Consider the following 17,938-nt stretch of genomic DNA (forward strand, 5'->3'; position numbering starts at 1 on the left):
GTGCACGTCATACACACACGGCGTACACATGTATACATGCTGTGTATGGTGTCTGCACATTCAGTGCACACACTGACAAACACCCACTGCGTACACCACACATCCCTACACACACTGCATATCCCCATACACCCTGCGCATACCCCCACACGTGCACCCTCCACGCACGCTATGCACACGCATGCACACACGCACACACACACACACGGCACCACGCTGGTGCAGCCCCCTGCCCCCCGTGGTGCTGTCCCCATCCCCATCCCCCCACGACACCCTCTGCAGAGACAGGCCGGGGCCGGGGCTCACAGCAAACGCCTTTATTACGTACAGTGCGGGGTGACGGGCCCCGCGCGGCCGGGGCGCACGGCAGCACACGGCAGCACACGCCAGTGCTGCCCAGGGCGCCCCTCGCCGGCGCCCACGTCCCTGGAGCGTGCGGAGCCGCCCCGCGCTGGCTATCGGATTTGGTAACCTGGACGACCCAAAAGTCTGAGATTCAAAAACCCCAAAAAAGGAAGTCTTATATAAATAGCGATTTACAAAGAATACAAAAATAGAAAGGGCTGCACGGCGGTGCGGGGGGGGGGTCACAGCAGTGTCGTGCGGCCGGTGCCTTGGCCGCGTGGCGCCCAGCAGCGTGAGCGCGGCCGCGGCCCCCGGCCCCCCGCCGAGGATGTGCCGGCGCCTGGCACGGGCCGCACGTAAAGCTCGACCGCCCCGCGAGCCGAAGGAGCCACCGGTCAAGCTTAAGTGTCAGAGGTAAAGTACAAAAAGCGAAAGTGCATAAGTCTACACATCCTTCCCCGAAACCCTCGGGGACCTTTCGCCCCTCGAGGTCAGCAAGGGCGTAACAGAATTTGCATAGCAGCTTATTAGGTAGTTTGCAAAACAGAGACTAACATAGCTGAGAACAGCCCGCTCGGGACACGGACGGCCAGGCGGTATGTACAGCGCGGGGCAGCCGGGCCGGGCCAGGCCATCCTATCCTGTCCCAAGCCGGCGCCGCGGCCGCGCCAAAGCCTCGCCATGACCCGACAAGCAGCCCGGCTCCCCGTGCCGGCCGCGGCCAGCCCTGCTCCCGGCCCCGCGGCGGGGAAAGGCCAGGGTGGCACGGGGGCCGAGCGCGGATCATGCCCTGCGCTGGGGAGCGGAGGGACGGAGCCGGGCCAGGTCGGAGCCAGCACCGGCCTCTCTGGATGCAGGCACGGGAGCGAGGGGCCCGGCGCGGGCGGCCCCGCGCGCCTCCCCGGTGCTGGCGTCGGCGTCCCCGGGGGCGCCCGGCTCGCCCCGCTCCAAGGCACGTTTGGTGAGGTCAGAAATGGCTTCGTTCCCGGAGGAATCCGAGCTGGTGTCTGCGCCCCCGGCCCTCCCCTCGCGCTGTGTAAAGGCCGGCGCGTGCCGGGGGCCGAGGCGAGGAGCCGCCGGTGCCGCGAGGCGTCGGAGCGGAGCCAGCGCCGGGCCCAGCTCCAGCCCGGCTCGGGGCCGGGACCGGCCTCCGTGGCAGCAGGCACAGCCGTCCTGCCGGAGGGGCCCCCGGCCCGGCTGCGGCTCTGGGGGCGGCGGGAGCGTCCCAGCCCTCGGCAAGGCACTAGTGTGGCAGGAGGAGGTGCCGGGGGGCCGCGGCGCTTTCCCGGGATGCCCAGGCGGCAGCGGCGGTGGCGTGGGGCCGGGGCCCACGTCCTACACCAGCAGCCCCATGCGGGTGACTTTGGCCGACAGGAAAGTGTGCAACACGAAGACGATGGGCTTGGGGCAGGAGTGCAGGTCCAGCGCCTGCGGAGGGAAGGCGAGAGGAGAGCGCCGGTCGGCTTTCGCCCTGCGAAAACAGACCTCGAGGGCCACCGCGCGCCGGGGGACGAACGCCCCCGAATCCCGCCGGCGAGCCCCCCCCATCCTCACCAGCTCCCCTTCGGGGCCGCCGAAGTCCAGGTAGAGGTTCCTGATGCCGTCGTCCGCCGACATCTTCAGCTTCTCGTAGGGGTAGCGGAAGAGGACGCTGCCGCCCGTCTCCTCCCGGGCGATGGTGAAGCCGCTCTCGTAGTGGATGCAGAGTTTCACCTCCTGCCCGTTGAGCGTGCAGCCTGCGGACACGGGCGGCCCGGCCTCAGCGCCGTCCCGCGGGGGGCCCTGGGGTGCACTGGGGGGGGGTCCTGGGAGGCCTTGGGGTCGCACTGGGAGGCTCTGGGGTTGCAATGGGAGGCATCTAGGGTGCACTGGGAGACTCTGGGGTTGCACTGGGGGGCCCTAGGGTTGCACTGGGAGGCCCTGGGATTGCAATGGGGGGCCCTGGGGTTGCAATGGGAGGCATCTAGGGTGCACTGGGAGACTCTGGGGTTGCACTGGGGGGCCCTAGGGTTGCACTGGGAGGCCCTGGGATTGCAATGGGGGGCCCTGGGGTTGCAATGGGAGGCATCTAGGGTGCACTGGGAGACTCTGGGGTTGCACTGGGGGGCCCTAGGGTTGCACTGGGAGGCCCTGGGATTGCAATGGGGGGCCCTGGGATTGCAATGGGAGGCATCTAGGGTGCACTGGGAGACTGGGGTTGCACTGGGAAGCCCTGGGGTTGCACTGGGGGGGCCCTGGGGTCGCATCGGGGGGGGGGCCCTGGGGTTGCAGGGCTGCAGGCCGGAGGGGACTCCCGTGCTCCGTGAGCAGCAGGCTCCAGCCCTCCGGTCATTTGGGAAGCCCCAGCGAGGAGCTGCTCCGGGCTCCGGAGCCGCCAGCTGCCGGGGGCTGCTGCTGCCGCCTCGGCTCGCCGGGCTGGCACGGCCGGACTGGCGGCACGGCCGGACGCTCCGAGGGTGGCCACGTCCCTGCAGGCACTAGAGGGAGCTTCGACACTGTCCCCACCGCCGTCCGCGCCCAGCCCTGCTCCGGCCACCTCGGGGGCCGCCGTGTCCCCGATCTGGGTCACTTCCCGCCCGGGCTGGCCACGGGCGCTTCCGGCCGGTCCGCGACCACCCTGCCCTGCCGCTCGCCTCCGCGCATTTGGGGCAAAAGCGGACACGACCTGCCAGGGCTGAAGAGCAACACGGGAGAGAGGCGCCAGGCCGCCACCGCGTCCCCGCTAAGCCCCCGGCCCTGCTTTCCGTCCGGCAGCACTGCTGGCCCCGCGGGGAGCCAGGAGCCCCCCGGCAGCCCCCGGAGCCGGAGCAGCCGGCGCGTCCGCCGCCCGCGCTTACCCACGGACACCTCCTTTATCAGCTCGGCCGCGGCGTGGCAGCCCTGGACGAGGATGCGCGTCCAGGAGGAGAGGTCGCGGTGCGTCTCCACGCGGAAGACGTGCATCTCGATGCCCTGGCGAGAGCCCGTCCGCGTGGCGAATGTGAGCTCGGAGCCCGGGCAGGGAGAGCGGCGTCCCGAGCCGGAGTGAACCAGCCTGGGGGCGGACGGGGAGAGGGACGTCAGGGGCACGGAGGCAGCGTCGGACGCAGCCCGGCCCCGCGTGACGCCCACCTGCCCTTCGCCCCCCTCCCCTTTCGCGTGCCCCGCAGCAGCGCCAGCGCGTCCAGGAGGGAGAAAAATAACCCTGGACCCCCCTTCCCCGGCCCACACTGACTCCTTTCCGCCCGCCCCGGCTCCCGGCATCCCCGGTGTGTCGGTATTTGGGCAGGAATTGGGGCAGTGAAGAGAGAAGGGTTCAGAAACGGTGGCCTGTGCCCGACTGCACCAGGAGAGGCAGCGAAGGGATGCAGAGGCCATGGCCCGCGCCCCGGGGAGAGGGGCCTGCGCCCACAGCGTGTTCGGGAAAAGCTGCGACGGGACACAGGGAAAAGCTCCAGCCTTGCGCCGGCCGGAGCCGGCAGCTGCTTTGCCCCGCGGGAGAGCTCGGCTCGTCCCGGCACGAAGCCACATCACGGCGGCGAGGCCGCGGCTCCGGGCGAGCGCTCACGGGGAGGAGCGGCGGAGCGATTCCAGCTGCCGGACGGCACGAACACAGCAGGTCCCGGCTGGCCTGGCTGGGAACGCACCGCGGCTGCAGCCAGCGAGCGCCGGAGCGCGGGGCCGCCACTGCCGCCGCCGCGGCAGGAGGGGGAGGCCCCTCCGCAAGGGGCCCGGCTATAAAGCAGAGCCAGATGGCGAAGCAGCCCGGGGGGGGGGGGGGGGGGGGACAGAGCCAGCGAGCGCCCCGCAGGGCCCCCCAAAACCCCGGCCGCCCCGGGGGGCTGCCCGAGGGCCGGCTGCTGCGGCTTTCGGCAGAGGGTGGGAGCCCCAGAGCCGGGAGCACAAGCTCGGGAGACGGCGCGGGCTGCTAGCCGGGGACGCTTCCCCGCCGGCTCCCAGCCGGGCTCCCGGCGCAGGGAGCGGAGCAGCCCTGCACGGGCACCTGGAGCCGGCAGCGCCGGCGCAGCCCCGGGGGCCACAGCTGGGGCGCGCTGGCAGGGGCGGTGATTCGATCCAGCTGCGGCGGCGGCGGCGGTGGGGAACGCCTGCCAGCTCCGCGCCCCCGCGCGCCCCGGGAGGCCCGGCCAGCGGCTTGGCCGGCAGCGGGGGACGGGGAAACGGCTCGCGCCGAGGGGGGAGAGCAGGAGCTCCTTGCCGGGGCCTGGCGGCGCGTGCCGCCTCCCCGCTCCGAGAACGCGGCAGCGGGCACATGCGGAGCCCTGGACTCGCTCCCCGCTCGGGGCAGGAGCGTGCATTTACGGAAGGCTCTTTGCCGCGTGCGAGCGCCGCACGAGCTGCAGCTTTCGCTCCGCGGGCAGCGGCGGGTCGTCAGAGGCCGCTCCGCGACAGAGCCAAGACACGACCGACGGCTCCGTCCGCTCAGTCTCGGCTGCGTCTCTGCAAGCGCCGCAGGGCTCCGCCGTACCCAGGCGGCGCGGGGCCGGCACGCGCCCTTTGGGACCAGCCCCGCGGGACGGGGGCCGCGGTTTGCCAAGGAAAGCCGGTAGCCGAGGGCCCCGGGCGGACGGAGGCACCCCGCGCGAGGGCGAGCCCCCTCGCCCCCCATCCCGCGGTGGCGCGCGCCCACCTGGTCGCTACGAGCGGGTAGCTGTGGCAGGGGGAGGCCCAGGCGTCCCTGGTCCAGGGCATGGAGTCGTAGAGCAGCAAGTCCTTCTCCGTCACGGCCATGAGGACGGGCCGCCACTGCTGCCTCCCTCCGTCCAGGCGGGCCTGCAAGACACGAGCGGGGCTCGCTAACGGGGGCCGGGCAGGGAGCCGGCACCGGGGAGCTGCGTTTCGGCTACCGGCTCCCTGCCCCGTCTGCGGTCTCGGGGCAGCCTGGCCCCACGGAGCCTCGGAGCGGCGGGGAGGCGACGGCTCAGCGGGAGGCCGGGAACAGCCGAGCTCAGCCGGAGCGGGCGCTGCCGGCTCGTCCCCCGGGCTGGTGCCCTGCCGCACCGCGACAGCCACGCGGAATGACTCCGGAGCCACCTCTGCCGCCAGGCTGACCCCCAAGGCAAGCGGGCCCCGTATTAGCGGGCTCTTGGGCCGCGTTAATGCATCGTCTGGGAAAAGCCAGGCACGGTGCCGTCGCGTGTGGCCGTCCCGGAAAGCCTGTTTCAAGAGCAGGTCCCGGCAGACCTCCTCTTACCGGGCTAAGGACATGGCAATGCCTGGGGAAGCTACAGCTCTGAGAGCAGCAAATTCACGGAAGAGCAAGGGGGTTATTAATATCTCCAGCTAGGAAATCCCAGCAGGGCCGTTCGCGGTTCTTGGAAGTTCAAGAACTTCAGTTTGAAGCTCTTGGCTGCCTTTGCCTCGGGCGGCAGCTGCTGCGGGAGGCAGCCGGGCGCTGGGCCGGTCCTGCCGCGCGCTGCGGAGGGCTGCGCTGCTCGCCGTACGGCAGCGCCCAGCCAGGAGCAGGAGCAGGAAAACGGGGAGAGAAGGTGCAGGAGAGGCCGCACAGCCGAGAACAAGCCCCAGCCCAGCTCCCGGCCACACGGTCTGTCACTGCCCTACGGCACAGGGCTATTCCAGCCCGCTGCCTCCTTCCCGAGCTCAGCAACGGCCCAGGCTGCTGCGCAGGGACCCTGGAGCCACTGACGGCTCAACGTCGCCGGCTTGGAGTTGAATGCGTGGGATGGGAAGGGAGCTGAGCACTGCCGCATTCGGCACGGTGCTGCAGCCCGGCTAGCCCAGCACAGCACCTCCCGCGGCTGCCCTGTAGTCTGGCCTCTCCAGGAGGGGCAGGTCCGTTTGCCGGGGGAGGGACAGCGCGGGGACAGCCGGTGCCGCCGCTGCGCGCTGTCTGTCCCGGGAAAGGGCTGCCCCACAGCGCTGGGAAGCGGGACGGCCCCGGAGGCGCCTACCTGCTCCGCCAGCCACGCGATGTGCTTGACCTCCTTGCTGCTGCCCGTGGTGTTGGTGGTGCCCAGCGTGGCGTTGAGCTCGGCCAGGACCTGCGGCAGCAGGGCCGCGATGTTGGTGTGCAGGGCCGTAAACCAGGAGTGAGCGGTCGCCGTGTCCTTGCAGCGCAAGATCAGGGTGTTCCTGCTGTCCGGAGAGTGCAGCTCGATCAACCTGCAGCGGGAAACAGCGCCGGAACAAGGATATGGGAAACGCCACCCTTTGCCAGAGCCGAGCGCACCGCCCGGGTGGCTGGCAGAGCATGGGACAGCCCAGGAGCTGCTGGACCCCTGCCTGCGGCATCTCCAGGGACAAGGGCCGAGCCTGCTGAGAGCCGGCTGCGCGCTCCGGAGACAGAGCCAGGCAGGCAGCAGGGGTGCCGGGGAGAGGCACGCTCCCAGCTTCTCCCTCCTGCGACAGCGCGCCGCTCCCGGCTGGGCTGGGCTTGCCCGGGCGCACCTGGACCTGCCTGCCCTTGCTTGCTCCAGCTGCTCCGCGCGCGGGTGCCTGGCCGTCCCCGCCAGGACGGCGCTGGCGCCCTTGGAGAGCCACCGGAGCGCGCGCCGGCCCCGCTTTGGCAGAGCCAGGTAGCGCCTGTCCCACTGGCCGCAGCCGTGGGGGGCAGGCGGCAGCCTCGGGGGCCTCTTCCACGGCCGCCGGTGAGCGGAGCAGAGCGGAGCACCCCAGGCGCGGGCAGGCAGAGAGCACCGAGCGCAGCCCCGCTGCCCCGGCCGCAGCCCCGCTGCCCCGGCGCCCCACGCACGGGGCGGGAGCTGGGAGCAAAGTACCTTGCGCCCGGCGGCGGCAGCAGCGCGGGAACCTCCCACAGCGGCTCCGGCCCGGCGAAGGCCCTTTGCAGAGGCAGCGCGTTTCCCCCTGGGTGAGCGGGGCGCGTAATTGGATTAACGTTTCCGAGCACGGGCTAAACGCAGCTCACAGCTTCCTCAGGCTGCTGGGAGAGCCGGAGAGACCGGCTGCGCTTCCCACCCGCCTCCGGAAGCCTCGACAGGGAGAAGGGCCGTGCTTGCCCTGGTCCCTGCATTCCCCGTCCTGCAGGTGGGATCGGCTGGTGCCCCTCGGCTGCGGGAAGCCCCACTCGCTCCCATGGGAGCCCAGGGATGATGGGACCCGTCACCGTGCCAGCGGGAAGCATGGCCCGGCAGCTCCTGCGCACTGAGCCCGGTGCCCTGGCAGCGTGATCCCCGCTCTCCCGGCCGGCCCGGCACACTCGGCATGGGCTCTGCTCCGAGCCCGAGCCCAGCTGACGCCTCCGACGCACGGGGGTTTCTGTCCTTGCCCCACACATCCGTTTGCCGGCGGTTCGGGGCCAAGCGCGCGCCGAGCTGCGTGGGACGCTGTTTGCTTCCCCGGCCGCGGCCGTGCTAGCGTCGCAGCCACCGCCGGCCTCCTACATATTTCATCAGCCCCTTGGAGGCCCGCCAGGCTCCGGAGCGCACGGCAGGGAAACGCGAGACCCGGGCAGAGCCGGAGTCGCCTCCCCGCCACCGCCATCCCCGGGAAAGCAGCGGAGCCAGAACTGGCTGTGCCGGCTCAGCTCCCTGGGCTGCCTCCGGCTTGGACCGTCCTGCCACGGCTCCGGGATCCGGCGCCAGGCCGGGGCTGCATGGAGGGAGGCACAGAGCTGGCCCCCTCCTGGCCCCCCCGTAGGCTGCAGGCAGCTGGCACCGGGCAAACGCCGGGCTCTGCCGGCGCCTCCCGCGCGGCACTGCCGACCCCGGCATCCACGGCTGGCTGGGACAAGCCAGGCGAGGAGAGAAGTGTCCCAGCAGAGACAACCCTCCCCCTTGCCCAGTGTCCCCTGGCCCGGGGAGGCCGGGCACCGGCCCCGCTGGGTTCAGTGCGGGTCTCCGGGGCTGGAGGTGCAAAGCAGGGGGGTTTCGCCGCCCCCTGTCCCCACTTCTGCTGGGAGAGCTCAGCACGGACGAGCCCATCGCTGGCACCGCGCGGCGGGCGGGCTGCCAGCGCCCTGGCTGGGGCCGGGGAAGGGGCACGGCGCAGAGCCCTGGCCCCCTGCCAAACCACCGAGAATTTCCGCAGAGCCGCCTTTACGGCTCCGCGGGCGAGTCGGGAGGTCGCGGCCGCAGCGAGAGGCAGCTTTCCCCACCCGGAGCCTTGCCCTGCTGGCTCTGCTGCGAGCACCCAAGTGCCGCGGCTGAAACCCGACGCCGGGCTCCCGGGCGGCCGGCGCTTCTGCCGCCGTCCATGCATGGCCCGCGGCCAGCACGGCCCTGTCCGGACAGCCCGGCACGGAGGCTGAAGGCAGCCCGAAAGGACGCGCCGCCTTGCTGCACGCGCTGGCCCTCCGAGCGGGCTCCGGGCACGGCAGCAGCCGGCACCATCCTCCCGCACCGCAGGAACGCGTCCTCCCCCGGCGCCCGTCTCGGCCGCGCCAGCACCGCAGGGACCGCGCCGGCGGGCACGGACCCATCTGCCCCCGCGTGCGCGGGGCCCCGGCGCCGCAGCACCCTGCCCGAACTCCTCCAAAGGAGGAGGCGCCCGCGCTTGGCGCTTGCGCGTCGTCTCCAAGCCGGGGTGCCGAGAGCGCGTCCCCGCGCCGCGCCGCCCGCCCCGCGCCCTCACCTGTTCTCCAGGTCGGGCATGCTCAGGTTCCTGGCGGCGAAGCACATCTTCAGCGGGATCACCTTGCGGTCCTTGGCGCCGCCGTGGTGCTTGGGGGAGCCCGAGTCCTCGCTGCCGCTGAGGCTGGGCGACTGCGGGGCGGCCCCATCCCAGGGCAGGTCCGACACCAGCGACGGCTTCTTAATGTAGGGCGTCACTTCCCGCATGAACTTCACTGGGGACAGAGCAGAGCGGGCGCTGAGTTAGCGGGGACGGGACGATCCGATCCGATCCGACCCTCGCGCAGGCGGCCCGGGCACGGACCCAGAAGCGTGGCCAGGGGAGACCCTGCGACCCCCCCCCCCCCCCCCCAGCCTGCGGGACACGGGGCCGCCAGAGCAGCGGGGAGCAGGGCAGAGACGCCAGCGAGGGCAGCGGCCCTGGGGAGAGCAGGGACGGACGGTCCGGTCGCGGGATGCCTTTTCCCCGCAGCAAACACCGGCTGCGAGGCTGCGGCAGATCCCCGCAGGGCTGCGATGCCTCCCAAAACCGGCCGCGGCGCAGCACAGGGCCCGGGAAGCCGAACGCGGGGCCGGCGAGCAGGGGGCCGAGGCGGGGTAGGGCAGGGAAATGCGGCTGATCCGGGCCGAGGAGCCTTGTTTAGTTTCCCGACGAACGAGCCAGGCCGGGAAGGTCCCGGGGCAGGAGGTCAGGGGCAGCTCTGCAGCCCGCCCTGCCATTCCCGGAGCCGGCGTGGCCCTGGGAGCCGCCGGCTCCTCTCCGCAGCGCGGCCACGTGCCTGCTCCGGGGAGGGAGACGGGAAAACGGAGCAGCAGTGCCCGAGGGGGGGGCGGCACGCGGCGCCCGGCGGGCAGAGCGAGGAGGGACGGGGACGACCCGTTCCCCCGGGACCGGGCAGCCACGGAGCGCGGTGCACGGCGCCGAGGAGCGCTCCCCGCCCGGGCCGGCGCGCTGGGAGGACGGGGCGCCCCGAGCCGGGCAGGCGCATCGCCGGCTGCGGGCGGGCGGAGGGGAGCCGCGGGCGGAAAGGCGACGGGGCGCCGCACAATGGGGACGGGCAGGAGGTCAGGCTCCAGCCCATCCTGACGCGCCCTCGCCGCCGCGCTGGAAAGACGGCACTGTCCAAGTTTCCAGAGCGGCAGGCGCTCGCGCCGCGCCACGCCGGCCCCGGAGCTGCCGCTCGCGGCTGCCAGCGGCCTGGCTCCTCTGTCCGGGAGGAGGAGGGCTTCCCGGCAGGATGTCGCGGCTCCAAGCGCCTCTGCAGAAACGGGAGGAAGGAAGGAGGCATCTGCTCCTCTTCCTCCTCCAAAGACACAACCGCACAGCCCAGCCAAGGCAGAGCTGCGGCGACGGAGCGCGGCGCCAGCGCACGCGCAAAGTGCACCGAGGCCGAGGCTCCTTCGGAAAGATCCCTGCTGGGGAGCTGCTCCCCTCGTGCCGATGCCGCTGCGCGCAGGTGCAGGAACAGCTCTTCCCGGAGCAGCGCAGACGGGCTGAGCTCCTCCACCTGCTCCTGGAAAGGTGCCTTGCTCCAGGCCCGCTTTTCCACCCGAGCTCCCCGGCGCCAGGGTTGTTCCTCGGATCCAAAGCACGGCTGCCCCATGATTCCCACTGCAGCCACCGAGGACGCGCCCAGGCCAGGGAGAGCCTGGGCTCGCTGCCCGCTCGCTGCCGTCTCTGGCGCCGCTGGCAGCGGCGGTGCGGAGCTGCCGGCAGGAGCCTTCGCAGCGCCCGTCCCCGAGCCCACTGCGCTGGCTTGGGCCCATTAGCACAAACCGCCCCGAGGAGCCCTTTGGCCCCGGCCGTCGTCTTACGGGAAAAATCGATTCGTTCAAGACGCCGGAGAGCGTCAGACGCCGGCGAACAAGCGCTCCATGCAGCAGCTGGTCAGAGCCGGGCAGGACGGCCAGCAAGGAAGCGTGTTTGGCCAAGCAGGAAAACAGCAAACGGAGCAAAACAGCCTGGACCCGCAGGACCGCACGTGGTCCCGGTGCCACCCTGGGAGTGGGCGCTCGAGCGAGCTCGGCGATTCCCTCCTGTGAAAGAGGATGCGGGCTCGACCGGGCTCGCGGGCCCAGAAACTACCGCTATCGGCAGCTCTGCGGCAACAGCCCCGTCTCAGAGCCTCAAAACCGCTCCAGCCCGGCAGCCGCGTGCCCCGGGCCGGGGTGTCTCTGCCAGGCCCTTTCTCGCCTCGCTGCAGCCTTCGATTGCTCATTGATTTCCTGGAGACGCCGCAGGTCAGAGCTCCGGACCCCAAACGGCTCAGCACGACGCCAGCGCGGCCCCTGCGCTGGGGTTCCCAGCGCCCGGAGCAACGCGGATCTGTGCCAGGCGCGCGGCCGCGGAGGCGCCGCACGGTCAGGGGATCGCCGCCGCTGCAGGGATGAGCCCCTCCGCGCCGGGAAACCCGACGGCTGCCGGGGCAGGGCTGCTTCTCCCCCCCGTTTCGTCCCCCGGAGCCAACCTCAGCCGAGCCGCTGCCGCGCGCTGCTCCGCCCGGGCCAGTTTTGGCGACCGAAGGGGAAGCGCTCGCGGTCACGTTTAACGCCGCGCTGCAAAACGTGCCAGGGAGCAGCGCCAGCGCACGCACGCGCATGGGCTGGGACTGCCGTGCCGGGCTCTCCCCCCCCGTGTGCCGGCAGCCCCAGGGGCTTCGGAGTGCGGGCGCTCCCCCGCCGGCCGCGGCGTGCGCCTTCCCTAAAAGGCGAGGAAGGCGCGAAATCATCCCGGCGCTGACACCGAGGCAGGCGACACGCTGGCAAGCAGCGGACACAGGGAAGGAGGAATCCGCATCCAGAGAGCTCGTTCCCGGCCGCAGAGCCTTAGCAACACGGCTCCGAAGAAGGAACAAAGCTGGAAACAGCAACTTTAACGTGCCACAAAGCAACAGAGGATTCAAAAGAAAAGAAGAAAAAAAAAAAAAAGCAAATAAGCGCTAACCCGCTGTGAAACGAAGCGCTTTGCCGCGAGGGGGGAGAATGGGCGAGACGTCAGTGCGGGCAGCCCCCGGCCGCAGCCGTCCCCGCTGCAAGGGGTCTTTGCACCCACCAACACGGGGGGCCGCCTGCGCGGGGCCGAGCGGCGCCCTGGTGTCGCCACCATCCCTGCTCGTGCTGGATACGTGGATTTTTTTTTGCACAGAAAGCCGGGCAGACGTGGGAAGGGGGCAGGCACAACCCTTCGGCAGCAGCGCGACACGTGAGCCGGCACGCGGAGGCGGCGGCATCCTCCGCACGCTGCTTGCTGCGGCTCCCACGCGCGGAGCACCCGCTCCGGCGGCGCAGGCGCTCGTGCCTGGCGCGGAGCGAAGGGCTCGGAGCAGACGGGCGCGGGAGCCACGCGCGGGCAGGACGGAGGGAGCGCGGCCGAGCCTGCGCCGGGAGCCGCCGCGTCCCGCGGTCACGGCGCTTGCAGGGGAGCTGCTCAGGCAGCGGCCGCGACGGGTTGGACTTGGAGCCCTGGTCCCGAGCTGCGGCCTCACGTTAGCCAGACCGGCCGATCCGCCAACGCAGGCTTCTCCCCCGCGGTCTCTCCGGCTGTGCCTGGGCACGGCGATGGGTGCGGAGCACCAACCGAGCACTCGCCCGGCTGTGCATCCTCCCCCTTCCTTCAGCAGCCCCAGGGACCCCTGCTCCGGGCACGAGGAGACGGGAGCGGATCAGGCATCGGCGTCCGGGCCGCAGCGAGCAAAGGCAGCGCAGCCGGAGAGATCTCGGCGGGTTAATCCGAGCGCGGCGCCGGACCCCCGCTCCCCCCTCCACTGCGCTTCTGTGGGATTTGCCGAGTTGAGCGGCACAAGCTGGATGGAGACGCGCTGCCACGAGATGCTTGTCCTTGCTGTGGGCAGCAAACGAGTTAATATTAGCCTCCTGCCGCGCTTATCCCGGGATTACCGCCTCCTCCGTGCACCTTTAATCCCTCCACCCGGCGGGGCAGGGAGCGCCGCAAGGGGGGACGGGAGCAGGCGGGGGACAGGCGGCGGCAGGCCGCCGGGGGAGAGGGCTCCCCACGGCAGCTGGCGGCCAGATGTGGCGGCCCCCGGCAAAGGTCGGCGAGTTAAACGCGGACGCAAAGCGCGAGCGTCCGCTCCAAAATGCGGCTCCGTGGAGCTCCTCCAGCAAGCGTTCACATCCCTCTTCGCTCTGAACCTCCCGCGCTTTTGAACAAGCACAAAAACAACCCGCTCCGCTAATGCCGGCCTCTCCCCTGCGGGTCCTCCGCAGCAGGGAGCTCGCAGCCACAACCACACCCGAATCGCAGGCTTTCTGTCCCAAACCACCTCCCCATCTGCGGAGGGCACCGAGCGCGGGCCCGGCGCCGGGAAGCAGCCGCGCAGAACTCGAGGAGAGCCGAGGCGGCATTCCCGCGCCCGGCCGGAGGAGCCGCCTCGCCTGCCTCCGGGCTGCCACGGAGCTGCGGCGCGCCGGGGCCTCTGCAACTTGAAACCCGGCGCTGCCCTGCTACGGCTCGAAACGAACCGCACGGGCGTCAGCAAGAGGCAGCGAAACCCGGCCAGCGTTCCGGGAAGGGAAAGGGGAAGAGCCGGGGCCCGGCGCCGTCGTTTCCCAGAAACGCAGAAGAGGCGTTTTAAGAACGGCCCGAGGCGCGGAGCGGTGCCCGCGCAGGAACGGCATCCCAGAGCCCCCGGGCTGGGGGCGCTCGGCAGCATCGCTCCGGGGCTCGCGTGGGCCCCGCTGCCGAGCCGCCTGCCGGGGTCCCAGCGCAGGCGGGAGAGCGGCTCCGTGCTGCCCTCCTGCTCCCTCGCGCCCGCCGAGGAGCCCCGCGCTGCGCCTTTCCCTGCCGGCTTTCCCTGCTGGCTCCGGCAGCTGTTACCGCCTCTGCTCTTGGGATCCCGCCACGTCCGGCTCTTCGACCAGCAGCAGCGAGACGTCGCGCCCCTGCGGCAACCTGCAACTTTTGGAGTGCTTTGGGGAGGGAGGAAGGAGGGATGCGGACGCAGGAGCGGGCGCCAGGCCCGGAAACATTTAGGGAGCGTGCAGGACTAGCGGCTCGGGGGGGGACGTCCACGCGGGGCCAGCTCCTTGCAAGTCAACGTTTCGGGTGGGACCCTGCTGCACCGCGCAGATGGGAGCACCGCAGCCCACCGCGAACGCGCTCCGGGACATCGGCTATGGGCGTTTTCGAGCCAGCCCTTCTATTTCTGCCGGGAGCCGGCGCGAGTTGGCCGGACAGCCCGCAGCTGGCTCGGCGCAGGCTGGTGCCGTCCCGCCTACGCGCCCTCCCTGAGAGCGCTCGCCGCAAAGGAAACCCCAGCCGGCGCTGCTGGCACTCCTCCCTCGCAACCTGCCGCAGGAAGGAGCTGCTTTCGCGGCCGAGCACGGCTCAAGGGAGCTCCCGCCGAGCCGAGCCGAGCCGAGCCTGCTGCGCCGGCTCCAGCCGCGGCCCGTCCTCCACCGCGGAGATCTCAGGGGGCCGTTGAGCCCCGTCCTCCTGCTGCCGACCTGCACCCGGCGAGGGTGGAAAAGGCAGGGGAAAACGCTGAATCACACGTAGGTTCGACCTTGCAACTCTCCTTCCCCTTTGCAAGCCGCCCCGGCGCTACCCGGCCGGCTGCAGCTCCGCGCTGAGCTCCTGCCGCACCGCGCGCAAACCGCTTGCCGCGGGGTCTCTGCAGCGGAAACCCGGCCGCTCCGAAGAGCTCGCCCAGGGAGAGGGACCCGGGAGCGGGAGCGGAGGATGAAAGCGCCGCCGGGGCGGCCGAGCGGGGCCGAGGAGGAGCTGACGACAGAGGCGCTTCCCTGCTGCCGGTGTTGCTGAGCGTGAGGCTGGCCCGGCCGGGAGCAGCCCTCGGACCGAGGTCTCCTCTGCCTCGGTGGAGATGCTGGAAAGCCCAAGATGTTCTCGCCGGAGCCCCGGAGCCGAGGGCGGCGAGGCAGCCCGCAGCTGGGCCGTGAGCAGGCTTAGGGGCCTCGCCGGGGAGCCAGAAGCATCCTGCTGCGCATTCCCGGCGGGAAAGGAAGGGGCGGCTTTCACGGGGCCCGCGTCTCTGAGCCGTGAGCTGCGTGGCCGGAGCGAGGGGCGCAAACACGCCACGGTTGCCAGTGCTCCTGCGGGAGAGCATTAAGAGGAGCCTCGCTGCACGAGCCAAGAGCGAGAGGGGAAGGGTGGAGGAGGAGAGACAGGGAATCTGGCACGTGGGGACGTTCACCGCCTCTCAGCCAGCAGCTCGGCAGCGGCCTGCGATCGGCCCTGGAGAGCGCTTAGCGACGAGTTCGTTTGCGCGCGGGGCCGCAGAGCCCCCCGGCCGTCCCGCGGCGCGAGCCCCGCTCCAGGCAGCCCGCGTGCTCCCCGGAACCGGCAGGTCCTGCCCGAGCTTGTCAAGCCGCCTGGGAAACAGGTCGGGCAGGAGCCGGGCGCTTGCCAGGGCCAGCAGGCTTCTTCCCGGGCACGAAACCAACGCCGACGGCCTCCGCCTCGGCACGGGGGCACCGGGGACGCGGGGCGCGCCGGGAGCCCGCGTGTTCCCACCGCCCGACACGGGCTCGCGGACGCCGGGGCGGCTCCCAGCCCCGGGCGCAAGCTGGAGGGTTTCGCGCCGTCAAAGAGCAGCCTCACACCTGCTACGCGGCTCTGCTGCGGGAGGGTGCGATCGCCCCGAGCAGCCCGCGAAACCCCTGCCTCCCCGGGGCGGCTCGGGCAGTCGCTCTCCCGAGATTCCCCCCCGTTCCAGCGTGCACGGCCGGGAAACCCGACACGAGCACGGCTGACCCCGCGCGGCGCGGCGCAAACTTTCGCACGTGGGGGTAAACTTTCTTCCAGCTTCCTGCGGACACCAGGCCGTTAAAGTCTCGGTGCTCAGGCCTCCCTTCGAGGGGCGATGCGGCAGCAAAGGGGGGCGGCAGGAGCTGCGCGCGTCGCGAGCGAAAGGGTCCCCCTCCCCCCCCCCCCGCCAGCAGATAACCGGGGCTCTCGGCTCCTCTTAGTCACAAAATTGCGCAATTAATAAAACCAGAAGACTCCAAAAATAGCCATAATGCGGGGATGCGAATAAGTGACTGCAAGGAAATCGCTCCCCCGAGGAGCCCGGGCTGCGCTTCGCCGCCGGCAAGAGCCGGGTGCCGCGCGGCCCCCCGCGTTCCCGGCTTCTCTGCCGCCCCCGGTTTTAACGCCTGCGGGGTCGCGCTCCGACCGCGCTCCGCCTGCTCCCGTCCCCATCCCCATGCGGAGCAGGGATCCCCGGCCCCGCTCCGGGCGAGGACACCGTGACCGGTGTGGGGGTGTCCCCATCCCCATTGCCACCCCACGCGGGGACGCCACGGCTCGGGACAAGGTCCACGGACTACGGCGGTGTCCGTGTGTCCAGAAACTGGGATCGGGGGCGCACAGGACCCCGTAACGGGGAAGCGGATCCCAGGGGATATCGGGGGCCCCGTAACGGGGAAGGGGCACAAGGGAGCCGGGCAGCCGGGACAAGGAAACCCGGTAACGGGGAAGGGGGTAGGAGGGGTGTCCAGGAATGGCACAGGACCCCGGGAACGGGAAGGGGACCCGGGGGCGTGTGCGACACCCGGTAACGGGGACGGGGGATGGGGCAGGACCCCGGTAACGGGAAGGGGAGCCGGGGGATGGGGCAGGACACCTGGTAACGGGAAGGGGAGCCGGGGGGGGGGCCCGGGACACCCGGTAACCGGGACGGGGGAGCCGCGGGTGGCGGAGGGGGGGTGCGCGGCGCCGGTAGCGGGTCCCGATCCGCCGGTACCTTCGAGGATGACCTCCCTCCCGGCGCGCTTGAGCGCCTGCACGGCCTGGTCGTGGGTGGCGTCGCGGAGGTCGACGCCGTTGACGGCGAGGATGGCGTCGCCGAGGCGCAGCGCGCCGCTCCGCTCCGCCGCCAGCCCCGGGAAGATGCGGGAGATGAGCACCGGCATGCGGTTCTCGCGGCCGCCCTTGATGCTGATGCCCAGCCCGCCCGCCTCCGCCTTCACCACCCGCACCCGCCGCACGCCCGCCGGCACCGGCACCGGCACCGCCGCCGCCGCCGGCGCCGCCTCCGCGCCGCCCCACTCGGCGCCGTTGGCCACGCCGTTGAGCGCCGCCGCCTCGCCGCCGCCGCCGCCGCCGGGCTCCGCCGTGAGGCTCAGCGCCTCGCCGCTCAGCTCCGCCGCCACCCGCACCCAGCGCTCCCGCAGCAGCAGCTCCAGCAGCCCCGCTTTGGAGGCGCGGGTCCACACGGCCATGCCGCCGCCGCCGCCGCCGCCGCCCCGCGCGCGCTCCCCGCCCCGCCCCGCCCCACCCCCCTCCACCGGGGCGGCGCGCGGGGGCGGCGCGGCCGCCCTCCCCCCTCCTCCTCCCCCTCCGCCCGCATGGCGCGCCCTGATAGGCCCCCGCCCGCCGGGAGGGGCGGGGCTACGCCCGGCCCCCACGCTCTGATTGGGCAAGGCGGAGGGGCGGCCGGCGAGGGAGGGGGGTGGGGCGGCCGGCGCCCCGCCCCCGCGCTCTCCTCAGGGCCGCGGCGGCGCCGCCGCGCGCGCCTCAGGGCGGGAGCCGCGGGCCGCCGAGCGGGATCTTCCGCCCTGTTCTTAACCCCGGCTTAGGGAGGGGAAACGCAGCCGCAGCCCCGGCGCTCACCCGGTCGCTGCCCTCCCGCCCCCGTCCCCCGTGAGGGACGCGCGGCCTGGAGCCGTCCGGGCGGGCAGGGCCCCGAGGAGAGGCGAGGACGGACCGCGGCGAGCACCACTAAGGAAACGCTCTCCCGAAGGAAAACAGCCTCCTCCCGCGGCCCCTCCATCCCGCCCCAGCAGCGGCGATTAAGGAATTACTCGCGCAGGGGGCAAAGGTTTCGCGGTCGGACGTCGAGCGGCTGCCACGGCGCAGCGCGCCGGCGCCGAAGCGCTCTGCAGGTCGCCAGCGCCGAGGCGACGCTCCCCTTCGCGCCACATCTGTATCCTGCCACGTTTATTTATACCCGGAGTTTGTCAGGCGCTTCGCGGGGCCGCGACGGAGGGCAGGCAGGGAGGTTTGCATTGCCTGTAGGACACCGCGGTGCGCGGCCAAGGGAGGCCGCTCGCCGGCGTACGGGGGG

General features: G+C 72.0%; 1 protein-coding gene across 1 annotated transcript; it reads right to left on the reverse strand.

Moving 5' to 3' along the window:
* Positions 1–302: 302 nt before the first annotated feature.
* On the reverse strand, positions 303–17,108 carry SNTB2 (syntrophin beta 2). The gene is made up of 7 exons (XM_067302316.1): positions 16,616–17,108; positions 8,893–9,106; positions 6,255–6,465; positions 4,973–5,115; positions 3,183–3,379; positions 1,900–2,081; positions 303–1,773 (listed from the first exon to the last, which is right to left on the reverse strand). The coding sequence occupies exons 1-7, from the start codon at positions 17,091–17,093 to the stop codon at positions 1,681–1,683; spliced, it is 1,518 nt and encodes a 505-aa protein (XP_067158417.1). The 5' UTR covers positions 17,094–17,108; the 3' UTR covers positions 303–1,680.
* Positions 17,109–17,938: the final 830 nt, after the last annotated feature.

This window comes from Apteryx mantelli, chromosome 10, assembly GCF_036417845.1.
Source record: "Apteryx mantelli isolate bAptMan1 chromosome 10, bAptMan1.hap1, whole genome shotgun sequence".
NCBI lineage: Eukaryota > Metazoa > Chordata > Aves > Apterygiformes > Apterygidae > Apteryx > Apteryx mantelli.

Coding starts and splice junctions, on each gene's coding strand:
- SNTB2 (XM_067302316.1), bottom strand. CDS start 17,093: ATGGCCGTGTGGACCCGCGCCTCCAAAGCGGGGCTGCTGGAGCTGCTG. Junction 6,466..8,892: donor ATGCCCGACCTGGAGAACAG/GTGAGGGCGCGG, acceptor TTCCCGCTGCAG/GTTGATCGAGCTGCACTCTC. Junction 5,116..6,254: donor TCGCGTGGCTGGCGGAGCAG/GTAGGCGCCTCC, acceptor CGTGTCTTGCAG/GCCCGCCTGGACGGAGGGAG.